The sequence below is a fragment of the Pelophylax lessonae genome (genome assembly GCF_965119305.1).
Source record: "Pelophylax lessonae genome assembly, chromosome: 4".
Taxonomy (NCBI): Eukaryota; Metazoa; Chordata; class Amphibia; order Anura; family Ranidae; genus Pelophylax; species Pelophylax lessonae.
Window position 1 is genome coordinate 16,481,055 of NC_138771.1, and position 19,419 is coordinate 16,500,473.

General features: G+C 47.0%; 2 protein-coding genes across 2 annotated transcripts in view; one reads left to right on the forward strand and one right to left on the reverse strand.

Annotated features, from left to right (window-relative positions):
* The window catches only part of IQCH (IQ motif containing H), a gene marked incomplete at its 5' end in the record, with an annotated part of 256,557 nt that extends 252,832 nt beyond the window's left edge, over window positions 1-3,725 (reverse strand). The window contains 3 exon segments of the mRNA XM_082253044.1: window positions 1,362-1,481; window positions 3,641-3,704; window positions 3,706-3,725. Coding sequence (XP_082109170.1) covers window positions 1,362-1,481; window positions 3,641-3,704; window positions 3,706-3,725 — 204 coding nt within the window.
* A 161-nt stretch (window positions 3,726-3,886) lies between these two features.
* AAGAB (alpha and gamma adaptin binding protein) overlaps window positions 3,887-19,419 on the forward strand; it is a 58,896-nt gene continuing 43,363 nt past the window's right edge. The window contains exon 1 of the mRNA XM_082253033.1: window positions 3,887-4,035. Coding sequence (XP_082109159.1) covers window positions 3,894-4,035 — 142 coding nt within the window. The 5' untranslated portion in view covers window positions 3,887-3,893. The remainder of the gene's footprint in view (window positions 4,036-19,419) is intronic.

Below are 19,419 nucleotides of genomic sequence, written 5' to 3' on the forward strand. Positions count from 1 at the left end.
AGTCAAGCATGGTGGTGGGAGTGTCATGATCTGGCACTGGGGAGCTACAATTTAGGGAACCATGAATGCCAACATGTACTGTGACATACTGAAGGAGAGCATGATCCCCTCCCTTCGGAGACTGGGCCGCAGGGCAGTATTCAAACATAACGACCCCAAACACACCTTAAAGACGACCACTGCCTTGCTAAAGAAGCTGAGGGTAAAGGTGATGGACTGGCCAAGCATGTCTCCAGCCATAAACCCTATTGAGCATCTGTGGGGCATCCCCAAACAGAAGGTGGAGGAGTGCAAGGTCTCTAACATCCACCAGCTCTGTGATGTCATCATGGAGGAGGGGAAGAGGACTCCAGTGGCAACCTGTGAAGCTCTGGTGAACTCCATGCCCAAGAGGGTTAAGGCAGTGCTGGAAAATAATGGTGGCCACACAAAATATTGACACTTTGGGCCCAATATGGACATTGTCACTTAGGGGTGTACTCACTTTTGTTGGCAGCGGTTTAGAAATTAAACTGCTGTGTTGAGTTATTTTGAGGGGACAGCAAAAAGGGTCCTGTACTTCTTTGAGGCGACCTCGGAGCGACTTGCATAGACTTCCATTATGTGAAGTCCCTGCAAGTCGCGCCGAAGTAGCGGTGCACAGCGGTGCACGCAACTTCACAGGTCGCCCCCCGAAGTCGGATCGCCTCAGTGTGAACCGGCTCTTATACAAGCTGTACACTCACTACTTTACATTGTAGCAAAGTGTCATTTCTTCAGTGTTGTCACATGAAAAGATAGAATACAATATTTACAAAAATGTGAGGGGTGTACTTACTTTTATGAGATACTGTACATTCTGTGTACAGAACAGCTCCAGGCGGCCATATTGTATTGCATTTTCAGAAAATTACAATAGCTGCAGATTGAAAAGGAAAGGTCATTTTTAATAACATTCAATTACAATATGATTTGTGTCACAATTGTATACGCTATATTGTAATTTATTATTATATAATAATAAATAGATATAATAATTTTTTATATATTATTTTTTTCTTTATTTGCTGATTTTTTTCCCCCACGAAAGTGGAGTTACCCTTTAATTAGTTGTTTTAGGTTATAGTTTATTTTGGATTTGTTGAACTTCGTTACTATTGTGATTTGGAGATTTGGATACATCCGAATCTCCAAATCACGCAAATTTTGTCTGAATTTCGGTTTGTAGTGAAACGCATCGCAGTCTACCTCTTGGTGGCCTGTAGGCATCCGGCTATAAAATGGGACGCAGATGCTGCGCTGACCATGTTTAGTGTCATTGACAAATCTACTTTTACTGTATACTTGATGCTGTATACAGAGAGCAGAGCTTCCTCACTCACCTTTATTCCATGCTCCGTCCTCTGTATTGCCGTCTCCAGAGTCTGGATATCCACCGTGGCCCCATTCTGCTGATTGGAGCTCGCTAGTTTCTTCTTTAAATGTTCAAGATCGTTCTGTACCTGTAGAGGAACGCATTCCATTGATTGATAAAATTAAATACAAACTTTTATGCCATATAAAAATAGGTAAAAGTGTGAACAATGTTCACAAAATTAACATTATTATGTATACACATGAAAACATCCTTACTCCCTTCACACCAGGGGGAGGAGGAGAGAGCCAGCTGGTCATGTGACCGACCGACTCTCTCCTCTCCATGTCTGACAGCTGCAGCGGGCGGGGCTGAGATTTCCCGACTGACGTCATATGGGATGAGAGGAGGAGATGACCGGCTGATCACGTGACCGACCGACTCTCTCCTCTCCCTGTCTGACAGCTGCAGCGGGCGGGGCTGAGATTTCCTGGCTGACGTCATATGGGATGAGAGGAGGAGAGGACCGGCTGGTCACGTGACTGGCCGGCTCTCTCCTCTCTATGTCTGACAGCTGCAGCGGGCGGGGCTGAGATTTCCCAGCTGACGTCATATGGGATGAGAGGAGGAGAGGACCGGCTGGTCACGTGACTGGCCGGCTCTCTCCTCTCTATGTCTGACAGCTGCAGCGGGTGGGGCTGAGATTTCCCCACTGACATCAGTTGGGACGAGAGGAGTAGAGCGCCGGCCAGTCAAGTAAAAGAAAATCCCACATTTTGGGTTGTCACCAGAACAGAAATACAGGGGAAATCTTCCAATGGGGGGACACTAGTTCTTTAGACAGGCTAGAGGGATTTCCCCTCACTTCCTGTTGTGCCTATGGGACAGGAAGTGAATGGAAATCTCTCCAATTGGGACACAGATGACATTAAAAATTTTTGCCTTCATTTCTACACTACTTATGGCTAAAGTGGAGAGGAATTAGAACCCTTGTCAGGGATGTATTGCTGTCTGTGTCCCCATTACTGAGATCCCCCTTCTCTATTTGTCCTGGTGACACCAAAGGGGAAAGAAAATCCCACATTTTGGGTTGTCCCCAGAACAAGAATAGAGGGGAAATCTTTCAATGGGGGACACTAGTTCTGGTGACACTTTAGAAAGGTTAACTGTCACTTCCTGTTGTGGCTATGCAACAGGAAGTGAAGGGAAATCTTCCAATGGGGACACAGAAAACAATAAACAGTCCTACCTTCATTTCCAAACTACTTATGGGTAAAGTGGAGAGGAATTAGAACCCCTGTCAGGATTTTTTTGCTCTCTGTGTCCCCATTACTGAGATCCACCTTCTCTATTGGTCCTGGTGACACCAAAAGGGAAAGAAAACCCCACATTTTTGGTTGTCCCCAGAACAGGTATAGTTGGAAAATGGTTCAATGGGGGGACACTAGTTCTGGAGACACTTTGGAAGGTTTTCCACTCACTTCCTGTCGTGGCTATGGAACAGGAAGTGAAGGGAAATCTCCCCAAAGGGGACACTAACGGGGAAAGAAGATCCCACATTTTGGGTTGTCCCCAGAACAAGAATAGAGGGGAAATCTTTCGGGACACTAGTTCTGGTGACACTTTGGAAGATTTTCCTCTCACTTCCTGTTGTGGCCATGAAAAAGGAAGTGAAGGGAAATCTTTCAATGGGGGACACTAGTTCTGCTGACACTTTGGAAGATTTTCCTCTCACTTCCTGTTGTGGCTATGAAACAGGAAGTGAAGGGAAATCTTACAATGGGGGGGGGGGGGGACAGTAATTCTGGTGACACTTTGGAAGGTTTTCCTCTCACTTCCTGTTTTGGCTATAGAAAAGGAAGTGAAGGGAAATCTTCCAACGGGGACACAGATAACAATAAAAAGTCCTACCTTCATTTCTACACTACTTATGGATAAAGTGGAGTGGAATTAGAACTCCTGTCAGGATTTTATTGCTCTCTGTGTCCCCATTACTGAGATCCCCCCTCTCTATTTGTCCTTGTGACACCAAAGGGGAAAGAAAATCCCACATTTTCGGTTGTCACCAGAACAGGAATAGTTGGGAAATGGTTCAATGGGGGGACATTAGTTCTGTTGACACTTTGAAAGGTTTTCCACTCACTTCCTGTCGTGGTTATGGGACAGGAAGTGAAGGGAAATCTCCACAATGGGGACACAGATGGCAAAAAAAACCTGAGAGAGGTTATAAATCTCCATTATTCTATCTATAATGAAAATAAAAGTTTTGCCTAAAATTCCACGTGAATATCACCCTCATCGATCTACCTGCACCAGGAGAAGCCCCACAGGATCGGCGGCCCCGGAGGATGCGGCCATAGCGAGAGTGTTCAGAGAATGCGCTTGTTGCCATGGCGACGGGACGCTCAGCTGGCTGTACCACCTGATGCCTGAACTGTCCAATCGTGATTGAGGGGAGGAGGGAAGCCAGACGGGCGGAAGTGCAGCGGTCGCCATGAGGAGGTCAGGCGGAAGCGAAGCTTTTGTTATGAGCAGTTCAGGCGGAAGTAGAGCAGTTGCCATGCGGAAGTTGGGCGGTTGCCATGCGGAAGTAGTTTTCTTAGCCGTACAGGAAGGGACAGCGGAGGCAGCCATGGCCTCTGTGCCTTGTGTGCTTCTCACCAGCTGCGCTGCCGGGTTCAATGAGGAGAAGCTGGTTACAGGTAAGCCGGGGTAGGGGGGAGCTGCCATGGTCAGGCCATAATCTGTAATGTCTCTCCCAGTCTGTGAGGGGTTGTCACCCAATGATAGAGGCCTGGCTGGGTGTAATCACCTCCTATGTATTACAGTAATGATATCCAACCTGGGGTACCCCATTATTAATAACTGTACCCCCCAATAGGGGAGGGGTTAATAGCAGTGCGCCCAAACGTAAATAAGCGTTGCTAATGTCTGCGTGGACTTCCGCTCTGATGACACCCGACAAAACGCACAGGAAAAGTATGTTTTGCAACGCGTTTCGGAAGCATGCATTGCCAATAATTGTTACCTGCACCCCAGATGAAGTCATCAGACGCACGTTTTACAGCGCTGCATAAAAATGGAACATTCCACGCCGAAAAGGTTCCGGGAATGTCTTTGGCGTGCGTAGGGCGACTCGTTCAAGTGAATGGGCTGCTCTATGTGTGGCGCAAGGAAAACGAGTGAAAAACGCACAAAAAAAAGTGATTTCCCGCTACACCAAGTGTGATTGGAGCCTCAGTCCTCTGTAACTGTTCTCATCGCTTTGCTGCAGGTGCGCTGCGTTTTATAAATAGTCCTGAATGTCAGCATCTTTGCTGCATAATTTCAAAAACGCATCGCTTATCGAAATAAAAAATTCTCTGCATTTTTGGTTTATTTTTTATTTGAGTCGCACGGCTGTATAGGCCGGATGGCACAGGATCAGACTGGAACAGATTACAGTCTGAAGTGCACAGGGCGTGGGCCGGAGTGCACGGGGTCACACTGGAATGGGTTACATTCTGAAGTGCACGAGGCCACCCCGGCCCAGGGTCACACTGGAATGGGTTACATTCCGAAAGTGTACAGTGTCACCCTGTCCCAGGGTATGGGTCGGAGTGGAAGGGGTCACCCTGTCCCAGGGTATGGGTCGGAGTGGAAGGGGTCACCCTGTCCCAGGGTATGGGTCGGAGTGGAAGGGGTCACCCTGTCCCAGGGTATGGGTCGGAGTGGAAGGGGTCACCCTGTCCCAGGGTATGGGTCGGAGTGGAAGGGGTCACCCTGTCCCAGGGTATGGGTCGGAGTGGAAGGGGTCACCCTGTCCCAGGGTATGGGTCGGAGTGGAAGGGGTCACCCTATCCCAGGGTATGGGTCGGAGTGGAAGGGGTCACCCTGTCCCAGGGTATGGGTCGGAGTGGAAGGGGTCACCCTATCCCAGGGTATGGGTCGGAGTGGAAGGGGTCACCCTATCCCAGGGTATGGGTCGGAGTGCAAGGGGTCACCCTGTCCCAGGGTATGGGTCGGAGTGGAAGGGGTCACCCTGTCCCAGGGTATGGGTCGGAGTGGAAGGGGTCACCCTGTCCCAGGGTATGGGTCGGAGTGGAAGGGGTCACCCTGTCCCAGGGTATGGGTCGGAGTGGAAGGGGTCACCCTGTCCCAGGGTATGGGTCGGAGTGGAAGGGGTCACCCTGTCCCAGGGTATGGGTCGGAGTGCAAGGGGTCACCCTGTCCCAGGGTATGGGTCGGAGTGCAAGGGGTCACCCTGTCCCAGGGTATGGGTCGGAGTGGAAGGGGTCACCCTGTCCCAGGGTATGGGTCGGAGTGGAAGGGGTCACCCTGTCCCAGGGTATGGGTCGGAGTGGAAGGGGTCACCCTGTCCCAGGGTATGGGTCGGAGTGCAAGGGGTCACCCTGTCCCAGGGTATGGGTCGGAGTGGAAGGGGTCACCCTATCCCAGGGTATGGGTCGGAGTGGAAGGGGTCACCCTATCCCAGGGTATGGGTCGGAGTGCAAGGGGTCACCCTGTCCCAGGGTATGGGTCGGAGTGGAAGGGGTCACCCTGTCCCAGGGTATGGGTCGGAGTGGAAGGGGTCACCCTGTCCCAGGGTATGGGTCGGAGTGGAAGGGGTCACCCTGTCCCAGGGTATGGGTCGGAGTGGAAGGGGTCACCCTGTCCCAGGGTATGGGTCGGAGTGCAAGGGGTCACCCTGTCCCAGGGTATGGGTCGGAGTGGAAGGGGTCACCCTATCCCAGGGTATGGGTCGGAGTGGAAGGGGTCACCCTATCCCAGGGTATGGGTCGGAGTGCAAGGGGTCACCCTGTCCCAGGGTATGGGTCGGAGTGGAAGGGGTCACCCTGTCCCAGGGTATGGGTCGGAGTGGAAGGGGTCACCCTGTCCCAGGGTATGGGTCGGAGTGGAAGGGGTCACCCTGTCCCAGGGTATGGGTCGGAGTGGAAGGGGTCACCCTGTCCCAGGGTATGGGTCGGAGTGGAAGGGGTCACCCTGTCCCAGGGTATGGGTCGGAGTGGAAGGGGTCACCCTGTCCCAGGGTATGGGTCGGAGTGGAAGGGGTCACCCTATCCCAGGGTATGGGTCGGAGTGGAAGGGGTCACCCTGTCCCAGGGTATGGGTCGGAGTGGAAGGGGTGACCCTGTCCCAGGGTATGGGTCGGAGTGGAAGGGGTGACCCTATCCCAGGGTATGGGTCGGAGTGGAAGGGGTGACCCTATCCCAGGGTATGGGTCGGAGTGCAAGGGGTCACCCTGTCCCAGGGTATGGGTCGGAGTGGAAGGGGTCACCCTGTCCCAGGGTATGGGTCGGAGTGGAAGGGGTCACCCTGTCCCAGGGTATGGGTCGGAGTGGAAGGGGTCACCCTGTCCCAGGGTATGGGTCGGAGTGGAAGGGGTCACCCTGTCCCAGGGTATGGGTCGGAGTGGAAGGGGTCACCCTGTCCCAGGGTATGGGTCGGAGTGGAAGGGGTCACCCTGTCCCAGGGTATGGGTCGGAGTGGAAGGGGTCACCCTGTCCCAGGGTATGGGTCGGAGTGGAAGGGGTCACCCTGTCCCAGGGTATGGGTCGGAGTGGAAGGGGTCACCCTGTCCCAGGGTATGGGTCGGAGTGGAAGGGGTCACCCTGTCCCAGGGTATGGGTCGGAGTGCAAGGGGTCACCCTGTCCCAGGGTATGGGTTACAGTGCACATGGTCACCCTGGAATGGGTTACATTCCGAAGTGTACAGGGTCACCCTGACTAGGATATGGGTGGGAGTGCACGGGGTTATCCTGGCCCAGGGTGTGGGCCGGAGTGCACGGGGTCACACTGGAATGGGTTACATTCTGAAGTATACGGGGCCACCCTGGCCCAGTGTATGTGGTGTGAACTGGTCCTTAATAAAATCCTGCAGTGTTTAGCAGTGATGTAGTTGTTTCCTCTGGACTGGTTCACCCCGATACATGGTGACTGGTCTGGTCTGTAGATTTACTCCACCAGGTGGCTGTCAAAGCTTTCTTTACTGGCCACGTGAGCTCGCCCTGTCCTCCATTACTGTGAATCAGATCGTTTCTAGCTATAATCCCTGTTTGTAATTCTCCTATCAGCCATTTGGGATAATTTGTTTCCTATCACTGCTACCCATTGCAGTAACACAATTGTATTGCGAGGAACAATAAACTGGAGCTACAAAGTAAATGCAAAGTGTTGTGTAACCACTTACCGCTCGCATTGTGCTGCGGACAAGCGGCCACTGTAGGCAAAAGGACTTAGAGGCCATACACACTATAAAATTGTCTTTAGATTTTTTTCCTTTAGATTTTCCAAAACCATAATATGAGGTCAAATCTAAACGCTTTCAATTTGTATGCAATCAGTCAGACCCTTGCACTACATAGCTGAAGGTAAATCTAAAGGTAATCTAAAAACAAAAGTTGTATAGTGTGTATCCAGCTTTACTGGCACTGTGCCGTCTCCTTTCAAGAGTTAGGACCCCCCCCCGGGCTGGCTCCCACTGTGATTGTACACAGCGGGATTTTGCCAGCAAGTCACAGCCAATGATTCACACCCAAGACCTGCTGAACGGCTGTGTGCAATCCTGAAGTAGCGTGATTTCAAAGCCGCATTTGGTGTAAACTGGGGCTAAATGGGAAGACATGACAAACATACAGTGTGGGAAAATAATGATTTGATCTCCTGCGGATTGTGTAAGTGTGCCCATTTACAAAGAAATGGTGGGTCTATAATTTTTACCATAGGTATATTTTAAATGATAGAGAACGAATATCAACCAAAAATCCAGAAAAAACACACAATACAAATGTTATAAATTGAGTTGCAGTTCAGTGAGTAAAATAAGTACAAACCCGATTCCAAAAAAAGTTGGGACAAATTGTGAATAAAAACAGAATGCAATGATGTGGAAGTTTCAAATTTCAATATTTTATTCAGAATACAACATAGATGACATATCAAATGTTTAGACTGAGAAAATGTATCATTTTAAGGGAAAAATAAGTTGATTTTAAATTTTATGGCATCGACACATCAAAAAAAAGTTGGGACAAGGCCATGTTTAGCACTGTGTGACCTCCCCTCTTCTTTTTATAACAGTCTGCAAACATCTGGGGACTGAGGAGAGAAGTTGCTGAAGTTTAGGAATAGGAATGTTGTCCCATTCTTGTCTAATACAGGCTTCTAGTTGCTCAACTGTCTTAGGTCTTCTTTGTCACATCTTCCTCTTTATGATGCGCCAAATGTTTTTTCTATGGGTGAAAGGTCTGGACTGCAGGCTGGCCATTTCAGTCCCCGGATCCTTCTTCTATGCAGCCATGATGTTGTAATTGATGCAGGATGTGGTCTGGCATTGTCATGTTGGAAAATGCAAGGTCTTCCCTGAAAGAGACGACGTCTGGATGGGAGCATATGTTGTTCTAGAACTTGGATTTACCTTTCAGCATTGATGGTGCCTTTCCAGATGTGTAAGCTGCCCATGCCCCACGCACTCATGCAACCCCCATACCATCAGAGATGCCGGCTTCTGAACTGAGCGCTGAGAACAACTTGGGTTGTCCTTGTCCTCTTTAGTCCGGATGGCATGGTGTCCCAGTTTTCCAAAAATAAAAAATTTTGCTTCGTCTAACCACAGAACAGTTTTCCACTTTGCCACAGTCCATTATAAATGAGCCTTGGCCCAGAGAAAACGCCTGCGCTACTGGATCATGTTTAGATTTGGCTTCTTTTTTGGCCTATAGAGTTTTAGCCGGCAACGGTGAATGGCACAGTGGATTGTGTTCACCGACAATGTTTTCTGGAAGTATTCCTGAGCCCATGTTGTGATTTCCATTACAGTAACATTCCTGTATGTGATGCAGTGCCGTCTAAGGGCCCGAAGATCACCGCCATCCAGTATGGTTTTCCGGCCTTGACCCTTACACACAGAGATTGTTCCAGATTCTCTGAATCTTTGGATGATATTATGCACTGTAGATGGTGATAACTTCAAACTCTTTGTAATTTTTCTCTGAGAAACTGCTTTCTGATATTGCTCCACTATTTATCGCCGCAGCATTGGGGGAATTGGTGATCCTCTGCACATCCTGACTTCTGAGAGACACTGCCACTCTGAGAGGCTCTTTATATACCCAATCATGCTGCCAATTGACCTAATAAGTTGCAAATTGGTCCTCCAGCTCTTCCATATATGTACATTTAACTTATTCCGCCTCTTATTGCTACCTGGCCCAACTTTTTTGGAATGTGTAGCTCTCATGAAATCCAAAATGAGCCAATATTTGGCATGACATTTCAAAATTTCTCACTTTCAACATTTGATATGTTATCTATATTATATTGTGAATAAAATATACGTTTATGAGATTTGTAAATTAGTCCATTCCTTTTTTTACTCACAATTTGTACAGTGTCCCAACTTTTTTGGAATTGGGTTTGTATTTGATCCCCTTACCAACCAACAATAATTCTGACTCCCACAGACTGGCTACAGTATGTGCTCATGTGGTACATCAGGGACAAGATTGTAGACCTGCACAAGGCTGGAATGGGCTACAAGACCATCATTCCTGCTGATAGTCTTGTAGCCCATTCCAGCCTTGTGCAGGTCTACAATCTTTTCCCTGATGTACCACATGAGCACATACTGCTTGGTGGGAAGGAGACAACTATTGGAGCGATTATTAGCAAATGGAAGAAATATAAAATAACCATCAATCGCCCTCGGTCCGGGGCTTCATGCAAGATTTCGCCTCATGGGGTAAGGATGATCATGAGAAAAGTGAGGGATCAGCCCAGGACTACACGAGGAAGAGCTTGTGAATAATCTCAAGGCAGTTGGGACCACAGTCACCAAACAAACCATTGGTAACACAATACGCCGCCATAGATTGAAATCCTGCAGTGCCCGCAAGGTCCCCCTCCTCAAGAAGGCACATGTACCTAGCCATCCAAGACGCCATTTTGAAAGTCCCGTGGACAGAGCATTCAAGGAGTCGGCTTTTCTGAGCGCAGGAGATAGGTGGTTTATCCACCTTGTTTTTGTTTGGAGCAGTCACATGTACAGGCCCGTCTGAAGTTTGCCAATGAACATCTAAATGATTCAGAGAAGCATTGGGAGAAAGTGCTGTGGACAGATGAGACCAAAATTTAGCTCTTTGGCATTAATTCGACTCGCCGTGTTTGGAGGAAGAAAATGCTGACTATGACCCTAAGAACACCATCCCTACAGTCAAGCATGGAGGTGGTAACATTATGCTTTGGGGCGGTTTCTCTGACAAATGTACAGGCCGACTTTGCCACATTGAGGGGCCAACGGACGGGGCCACGTATTGTAAAATCTTTGAGAACCTTCTTCCCTCAGCCAAAGGGAGTCGTAGATGGGTCTTCCAGCATGGCAATGACCCAAAACATATCGCCATAGCAACAAAGGAGTGGCTCAAGAGGAAGAACATTAAGGTCATGGAGTGGCCTAGCCAGTCTCCAGACCTTATTCCTATAGTAAAATTTATAGAGCAAGCTGAAACTTCTAGTTGCCAAGCACAGCCAAGATACCTTAAGGATTTAGAGAAGATCTGTAAAGAAGAGTGGACCAAAATCTCTCCTGAGATGTCTGCAAACCTGGTAACCAACTACAAGAAATGTCTGATCTCTGATTGGATTTCTCCACCAACTACTAAGTCATGTTTTGCTTGGTGATTAGATACCTTTTTTACTCACTGAACTGCAACTCAGTTTTTTAACATTTGTATCGTGTGTTTTTTTCTGGATTTTTGGTTGATATTCTGTCTCTATCATTTAATATACACCTATGATAAAAAAAAACGACCGTATGGACTAGGGATCCTCAAACTACGGCCCTCCAGCTGTTGCAAAACTACACATCCCGTGAGGCATTGTAAAACTCTGAGATTCACAGGCATGATGGGAATTGTAGTTCCTAAACAACTGGTGGGCCATAGTTTGAAGACCCCTGGTATAGACCCTTCATTTCTTTATAAGTGGGCAAACTTACAAAATCTGCACTGGATCAAATAATAATTTTCCCCCACTGTATAGTGCGGTTTTCTCAAATTTGCCTGCAAAAGTGGGAATGCTCTTCAAAGGTGCTGTTCAGTCTCGGGTTGAAGCATATTTATGTGAGAGCAGTGGCTTTTTTTTTTTTTGTCAACCGAAGCTGTTGTAGGGAAAAGCTGACAACAGTCTTTGTTGTGCGATGCAGTGCGCTCACTTCTCGCTCCTCTCATACGCCAGGCGTGGAAGGCACGTGTTCAAAGCACATTCCTGGGATAACATTTGTTTTGGAGAAGCGGGCTGTCTGAGAAGGCAGCTCCGGGTTTTATGACTGTCTGAGGCGTGCTCCGCTCTTTAGCTTGGACGGGTCCGGCAGTAAGTCAATGGGAGAAGCTGTAGCGCTCTTGTCATACTTCCCTGAGCCAGAGTATCTTGCAGATGCGGCCTACTTTGTGTATAAGGTGTAGGAGCAGTAAGAGAAGTGATGCCAGCACAGCACGATGAAAAAATACACTACATGTCTTCTTGTGACCATGTGTGGATTGTACCAACAAAAACACAGTATATAGTAGAGCTGCACAATTCTGGAGAAAATGAGAATCGTGATTTTTCTTTGCTTAGAGTAAAGATCACGATTCTCGGCGTAACCTCTTTCACATTATACAAAAAAATTGGGCTAACTTTGCAGTTTTTTTTAATTCATTAAAGTTTTTTTATTTTTTTCCCAAAAAAACTGTGTTTTAAAAGACTTCTGGGCAAATACAGTGTGACACATAAAAGATTGCAGCGATTTGCCATTTTATTCTCTAGGGTCTCTGCTAATATGTGTGTGTGTATTCGGCCCCCTTGAACTTTGCGACCTTTTGCCACATTTCAGACTTCAAACATAAAGATATAAAACTGTAATTTTTTGTGAAGAATCAACAACAAGTGGGACACAATCATGAAGTGGAACGAAATTTATTGGATATTTCAAACTCTGTTAACAAATAAAAAAACTGAAAAATTGGGGGTGCAAAATTATTCAGCCCCTTTACTTTCAGTGCAGCAAACTCTCTCCAGAAGTTCAGTGAGGATCTCTGAATGATCCAATGTTGACCTAAATGACTAATGATGATAAATAGAATCCACCTGTGTGTAATCAAGTCTCCGTATAAATGCACCTGCACTGTGATAGTCTCAGAGGTCCGTTTAAAGCGCAGAGAGCATCATGAAGAACAAGGAACACACCAGGCAGGTCCGAGATACTGTTGTGGAGAAGTTTAAAGCCGGATACAAAAATATTTCCCAAGCTTTAAACATCCCAAGGAGCACTGTGCAAGCGATAATATTGAAATGGAAGGAGTATCAGACCACTGCAAATCTACGAAGACCTGGCCGTCCCTCTAAACTTTCAGCTCATACAAGGAGAAGACTGATCAGAGATGCAGCCAAGAGGCCCATGATCACTCTGGATGAACTGCAGAGATCTACAGCTGAGGTGGGAGACTCTGTCCATAGGACAACAATCAGTCGTATACTGCACAAATCTGGCCTTTATGGAAGAGTGGCAAGAAGAAAGCCATTTCTTAAAGATATCCATAAAAAGTGTTGTTTAAAGTTTGCCACAAGCCACCTGGGAGACACCAAACATGTGGAAGAAGGTGCTCTGCTCAGATGAAACCAAAATCAAACTTTTTGGCAACAATGCAAAACGTTATGTTTGGCGTAAAAGCAACCCAGCTCATCACCCTGAACACACCATCCCCACTGTCAAACATGGTGGTGGCAGCATCATGGTTTGGGCCTGCTTTTCTTTAGCAGGGACAGGGAAGATGGCTAAAATTGATGGGAAGATGGATGGAGCCAAATACAGGACCATTCTGGAAGAAAACCTGATGGAGTCTGCAAAAGACCTGAGACTGGGACGGAGATTTGTCCTCCAACAAGACAATGATCCAAAACATAAAGCAAAATCTACAATGGAATGGTTCACAAATAAACATATCCAGGTGTTAGAATGGCCAAGTCAAAGTCCAGACCTGAATCCAATCGAGAATCTGTGGAAAGACCTGAAAACTGCTGTTCACAAACGCTCTCCATCCAACCTCACTGAGCTGGAGCTGTTTTGCAAGGAGGAATGGGCAAAAATGTCAGTCTCTCGATGTGCAAAACTGATAGAGACATACCCCAAGCGACTTACAGCTGTAATCGCAGCAAAAGGTGGCACTACAAAGTATTAACTTAAGGGGGCTGAATAATTTTGCACGCCCAATTTTTCAGTTTTTTATTTTTTAACAAAGTTTGAAATGTCCAATAAATTTCATTCCACTTCATGATTGTGTCCCACTTGTTGTTGATTCTTCACAAAAAATTACAGTTTTATATCTTTATGTTTGAAGCCTGAAATGTGGCAAAAGGTCACAAAGTTCAAGGGGACCGAATACTTTCGCAAGGCACTGTAGATAGACAGCCTGCACCCCTCCTTCATCAAGAACTCAATGACGGCACGTTGCTTCTCCTTGGAATCCATTATTTACTTGCAATAAAAAAGAGGAAGAGTTACTATAGACTAGAGCAGCTTTTCTCAACCGGTGTGCCCCGGCACACTAGTGTGCTGCCAGAGGTCCTCAGGTGTGCCGCGTGATCTTGGAAGAGAAGGGCTTCAGATGAGCCCGATCTCCCGATCCTCTGCTGTACATCGGAACTGTGAGGAAGCTCCGTCAGCCTCAGCAAAGCAAAAGTTAACGGAGGGGGAGTGTATTGTGCTCTCTGCTTCCCCCTACAGTGCATTACCCGGCCTCTGTGAGGAAAGGTATTGTAATAGAACTTTTAAAGTTTGTGTGTGTGTGTATACATGTGTTTGTATGTGTGTACATGTGTCCATGTGTCTGTGTGTGTGTGTGTTCATGTATGCATGTGTGCGCATTTGTATGTGTTGTTTGTACATGTGTCTGTGTGTGTTCATGTATACATGTGTATGCATGTGTGTGCATTTGTATGTGTGTGTGTGTGTGCGCATGTGTCTGTATGTGTTCATGTTTACATGTGTATGCATTTGTATGTGTGTGTTTGTACATGTGTTTGTGTGTGTGTGTGCACATGTGTCTGTATGTTTGCATGTATACATGTGTGTTTGTACATGTGTTGCTTGCTTAGATCACTTTTCAGAGGCATTTGGCAAGCGGTAAAGAGGCAATATGTTGCTTCTCACCTCCTCCTGTTTTAAGCCCGTAAATGCAGCACCACCACACCGCAACCATGCTCACAGTTGCAGGGTGGTTGCAGTGCAGCCCCATTCACCCTGGGTATACCTCCAGCTGCAGCCACCACATGTGTACATCCCCAGATGCTACCTCTGCAGCTAAAGGGGGAGCAGATGAGGGTAGTAAAGGCAGCTCAACCATGTGGTTTTACTGCCCCTCCAACCCGACATGTGAACAAGCCCTGTGTGTATGTGTGCTGCGTGTAGGGCTTCAATGGGCTTCTCTACCAGCAGAAATGCAGGGAAAGAAGTCCCTGACCCTTTTTTTTAAACTTGTGCTGCACCCAAAGCACCCCATGTTTGCCAAAGTGTGGGGTGTCATTAAGAATTAATGGCACCCCTAAAGAGCAGAGAATTTGTCTGTGTGTCAGGAACGAGCACGATTCTGCGCGTGTTCTGTGATGCACAGTAACGTGAATCAAACCTTGGGCAGGGGTGCCTCAAGACTGAAAATACTTTTCAAGGGCGCCCGACTGAAAAAAGGTTGAGAAACACTGCTCTGGAGGAGGAGTTACTGTAGAGGAGGAGTTACTGTAGAGGAGGAGTTACTGTAGAGGAGGGGTTACTGTAGAGGAGGAGTTACTGTAGAGGAGGGGTTACTGTAGAGGAGGGGTTACTGTAGAGGAGGGGTTACTGTAGAGGAGGGGTTACTGTAGAGGAGGGGTTACTGTAGAGGAGGGGTTACTCTACCGACACGTGAAATTTGAACAACTTTTGTAGGTTAAAAGAGAAGTATGGGGTTTGTTTTTTTTCTTGTAGAATCATACTTACCTAGGTGAATGCAGCATCAGTCCCCCTCTGGCTCTAACACTGAGAGCAATCAAACACCGCTGATCGCTCGCTGCTCAAAGCTCCCTGAGCAGTGAGCTGGTGATTGTCAGTCAGCAGCTCTCTGTTCTGGCCCCCCCCAGTGCTCACTGGAGCGCTGGGCTGTGGAGGGGGCAGGAGCGGCCGGCTCGCTGAGAGGCTGAGCCGGGTGCCAGTCCAGGCGAACAAACTGCCCTCCTGCGATCCACAGGAGAAGTACAGCCAAATGAGATTTGGCTGTACTTCTCCTTTAATAAAAAGGTTATGACTGTTGGTACAGCCCTCTTGACTGGGGGGAGGGGGTCTCTGTCAAAACCTTGACTAAAGTAGTTCAATGTGCAGATTTGTAGTATTTTTTTTTTTTATTGATGCTACAGGAGAAGTGAAAGCTGGATCACTATTTATTACAGGTACTTATTAGAGATGCACCGAAATTTCAGCCGACGTAAATTGTTATCGGCATTTTCCTGAAAACGCACATGATCGTGCAGCGATTTTACTGCAATTTTGCGTCTTTTTACCACAATTTTAGTGTGCTTATGGTTTATTTTTCATAGGTCTTGTGACATCAAAAACGTAACGGGTGTGTTAATGATGCGTTCTTGCTGCATTTTCAATGCATTTCGACAGGGAGGTGCAAAATGCAGTTAGCATTATCCACAACAGAAGCGCAATGGACCAGTGTGCAGACATAGATAGAATTTAAAGGGATGCATTTTTCTTGATCTTTTCTTGTGCTAAAGGTGCCAATCAGGCTGGGTTCACACTGGTGCGATCACAGACATCGCATGTAATTCGCACCGCATTGCTGTGCAGATCAAATGCACTGTCTGTGTAATGCAAATTCAGCCATACAGTTTGAATTTGCATCACATTTGGACCAAAATGGTGCAAGACCCTTTTGTTTGGTCTGCACTGGGATCGGATCGCATGGGTGTTCACACTCATGCAATCCGAGTCCTGTACCATTTGACAGTTTGCACTGCGATCTGCGAACCGATCTGGGGGTGTCATTAACTTTACATTGAGACCCCCCAGTGATTCGCAGATTCACCTGCGATTCAGGTGTGATGTAGGAACTAGGGATGCACCGAAATGAAATTCTTGGCCGAAGCCGAATAATAATGAAATGCTTGGCCGAAGGCCAAATACCGAACACGGTGTTTCGCATTTTTTCCATTTATTTTGCCAATTTTTTGTCCTCTCTCTTGTCCTCTCGTGTGTCTCTCTCTCTCTCTCTCTCTTGTCCTCTCACTCTCTCTCTCTTGTCCTTTCACTCTCTCTCTCTTGTCCTTTCACTCTCTCTCTCTTGTCCTCTCACTCTCTCTCTCTTGTCCTCTCACTCTCTCTCTCTTGTCCTCTCACTCTCTCTCTCTTGTCCTCTCACTCTCTCTCTCTTGTCCTCTCGTGTCTCTCTCTCTTGTCTTCTCGTGTCTCTCTCTCTTGTCCTCTTGTGTCTCTCTCTCTCTCTTGTCCTCTCGTGTCTCTCTCTCTCTTGTCCTCTCGTGTCTCTCTCTCTCTCTCTTGTCCTCTCGTGTCTCTCTCTCTCTCTCTCTTGTCCTCTCGTGTGTCTCTCTCTCTCTCTCTTGTCCTCTCGTGTGTCTCTCTCTCTCTCTCTCTTGTCCTCTCACTCTCTCTCTTGTCCTCTCATGTCTCTCTCTCTCTCTTGTCCTCTCACTCTCTCTCTTGTCCTCTCGTGTCTCTCTCTCTTGTCCTCTCGTGTCTCTGTCCTCTCATGTCTCTCCTTACCTCCCTCCCATCTGCAGAGTCGATGTTTACTGTATGGCTCCTGTGCCCTGTCACAGGCGGAGGCGGAGTACATTTGGTATCACTCCGCCTGTGACAGACCCCGGCGCTAAGCAGCTATACGGGAAGCATCCGCTCTGCTTCCTGTAGTGCCTCCGGCTATGTTATGCTCGGGGATGGCGGGTCGCCGGTCGGGACATTGTTCGGCACAAATTTATTCAGCCTTTTTACTTATTCGGCCGAACACCGAAAGTGCTTTTTTTGCTATTTTCGGCCGAATAATGTTCGGTTGCGGAACATTCGGTGCATCCCTAGCAGGAACCCACACCGGATTCGCAGGGTGAACCCAGCCTAATGGCTGACAATAAATTCATATTCATTTAAATTGATGCTATTAATTAAAAAGTCAAATATAATCCAATAATATATAAATATTTTTTCGGTTTTGGTTTTCGGACAAGTGCATCCTGCATTTTCGGTTTTGGCACCAAAATTTCTATTCGGTGCTCCTCCTAGTATTTATATAGCACTGACCATATACATGGTGCTTTACATTACAGTATATTGTACATTCATATCAGTCACTGCCCCCAAGGAGCTTCCAATCTAAGGTCTCTATCTCACATACATACCAATGGTATCCATACATGCTTCAATTTTATGCTGGGTGATCAATAGGTGTGATCAAACTGAGTCAATCAACCAGGGCGGAAAGCTATCAGTTATTTCACAATAGTGTGTTCATGAATACAATCGTATTGTGATCGATCAATTTAGGAGATTACATGGTGCAAACAGAGATCTGATCAGTGGCTCATGATCGTACGTAAGGGCCCTTTCACACACGGAGTGAAGTAAATAACGTTTTGCAAAAAAAAAATAAAGTTGCACCCAAGTGCATAAAATCCCCCCTTGCCCAAAATAATTTTGAGACCCCCCCACTTCCACATATACGCACATACAAATGTAAACGCATGCGTCAGGGGCACGCATGTGTTAACCACTTGCCGACCGGTCACGTTGAGTGTACTGCGGCAAAGTGGTTCGATTCCGTCCAGCGACTTAGACCTACGTCGCTGGACTCCTTTCCCTGTAGGCGGCGCTCGCGCGCCACCGGAGGCGCGCTCCCACTGTTTTCATTCACAGCGGGAGTCGGGCCAGGGGAGGAGCGGCGGAGATCGCCGCTGCTCTTCCCCGATCGTCGGGGAATCGAGTCTGGAGATCCGCCTGCTTGTGTAAACAGAGCGGGCGGATCTCCTACGTGACAAACATACAGCCTAGCTGAACATGCGATCTGTCCCTGTGTCACTCAGTCACCTCCCCCCACACATGTAAGCACCAGGCATACATTAACCCCTCCCTCTCCAATAAAATGAACCCCTTCCCTGCCAGTGTCATTTTTACAGTAACAGTGCATATTTATAGCACTGATTACTGTAGTAATGTCACTGGTCCCCCCAAAAGTGTCAAAAATGTCAGTCAAGGGTCTGATCTGTCCGCCGCAATGTCGCAGTCCCGCAAAAAAAAAATCGCAGATCGCCGCCATTACTCGTTAAAAAAAAAAAACACCAAAAATGACAAAAATCTTTCCCTTATTTAGTAAACGCAATAACTTTTGCGCAAACCAATCAAAATACGCTTATTGTGATTTTTTTTACCAAAAATATGTAGCAGAAAACAAATTGCCCTAAAATGTTAAAAAAATTTAGATTTTAAATTTTTTTTGGGGGGAATTTCATATAAAAAAATGTTAAAAATATTGTTATTTTTTCAAAATAAACGCTCTTTTTTTTGTTTATAGCGCAAAAAATAAAAATCGCACAGGTGATCAAATACCATCAAAAGAAAGCTCTGTTTGTGGGGAAAAAAAGACGTAAATTTCGTTTGGGTACGGCGTCGCACGACCGCGCAATTGTCAGTTAAAGTCGCACAGTGCCAAAACGCAAAAAGTGGCCTGGACGTAAGACAGCAAAATCCTCCGGTGGTAAAGTGGTTAAACGCCGATTGCGATACATATGTTACATATTGCCACGCACGCCGCAGTGAGAGCAATAATTCTAGCACCAGACCTCCTCCGTTACACTAAACTGATGACTTATAGGGGGCCTTGGAAACGCCACCTATAGATAATATAGGGTACTGAAGTAAGTCGCCTTTTCACGGAAGCACGCAAATTTAAGGTTTGAGATACTGGGTATTTATTTACTCAGCGCAACCTTGTCTTTTATATTTTACCAAAAATTGGGGTCGTTTATTTAGCCCTAAAATTTACTTTAGTATGTTTTTTACTGAAATT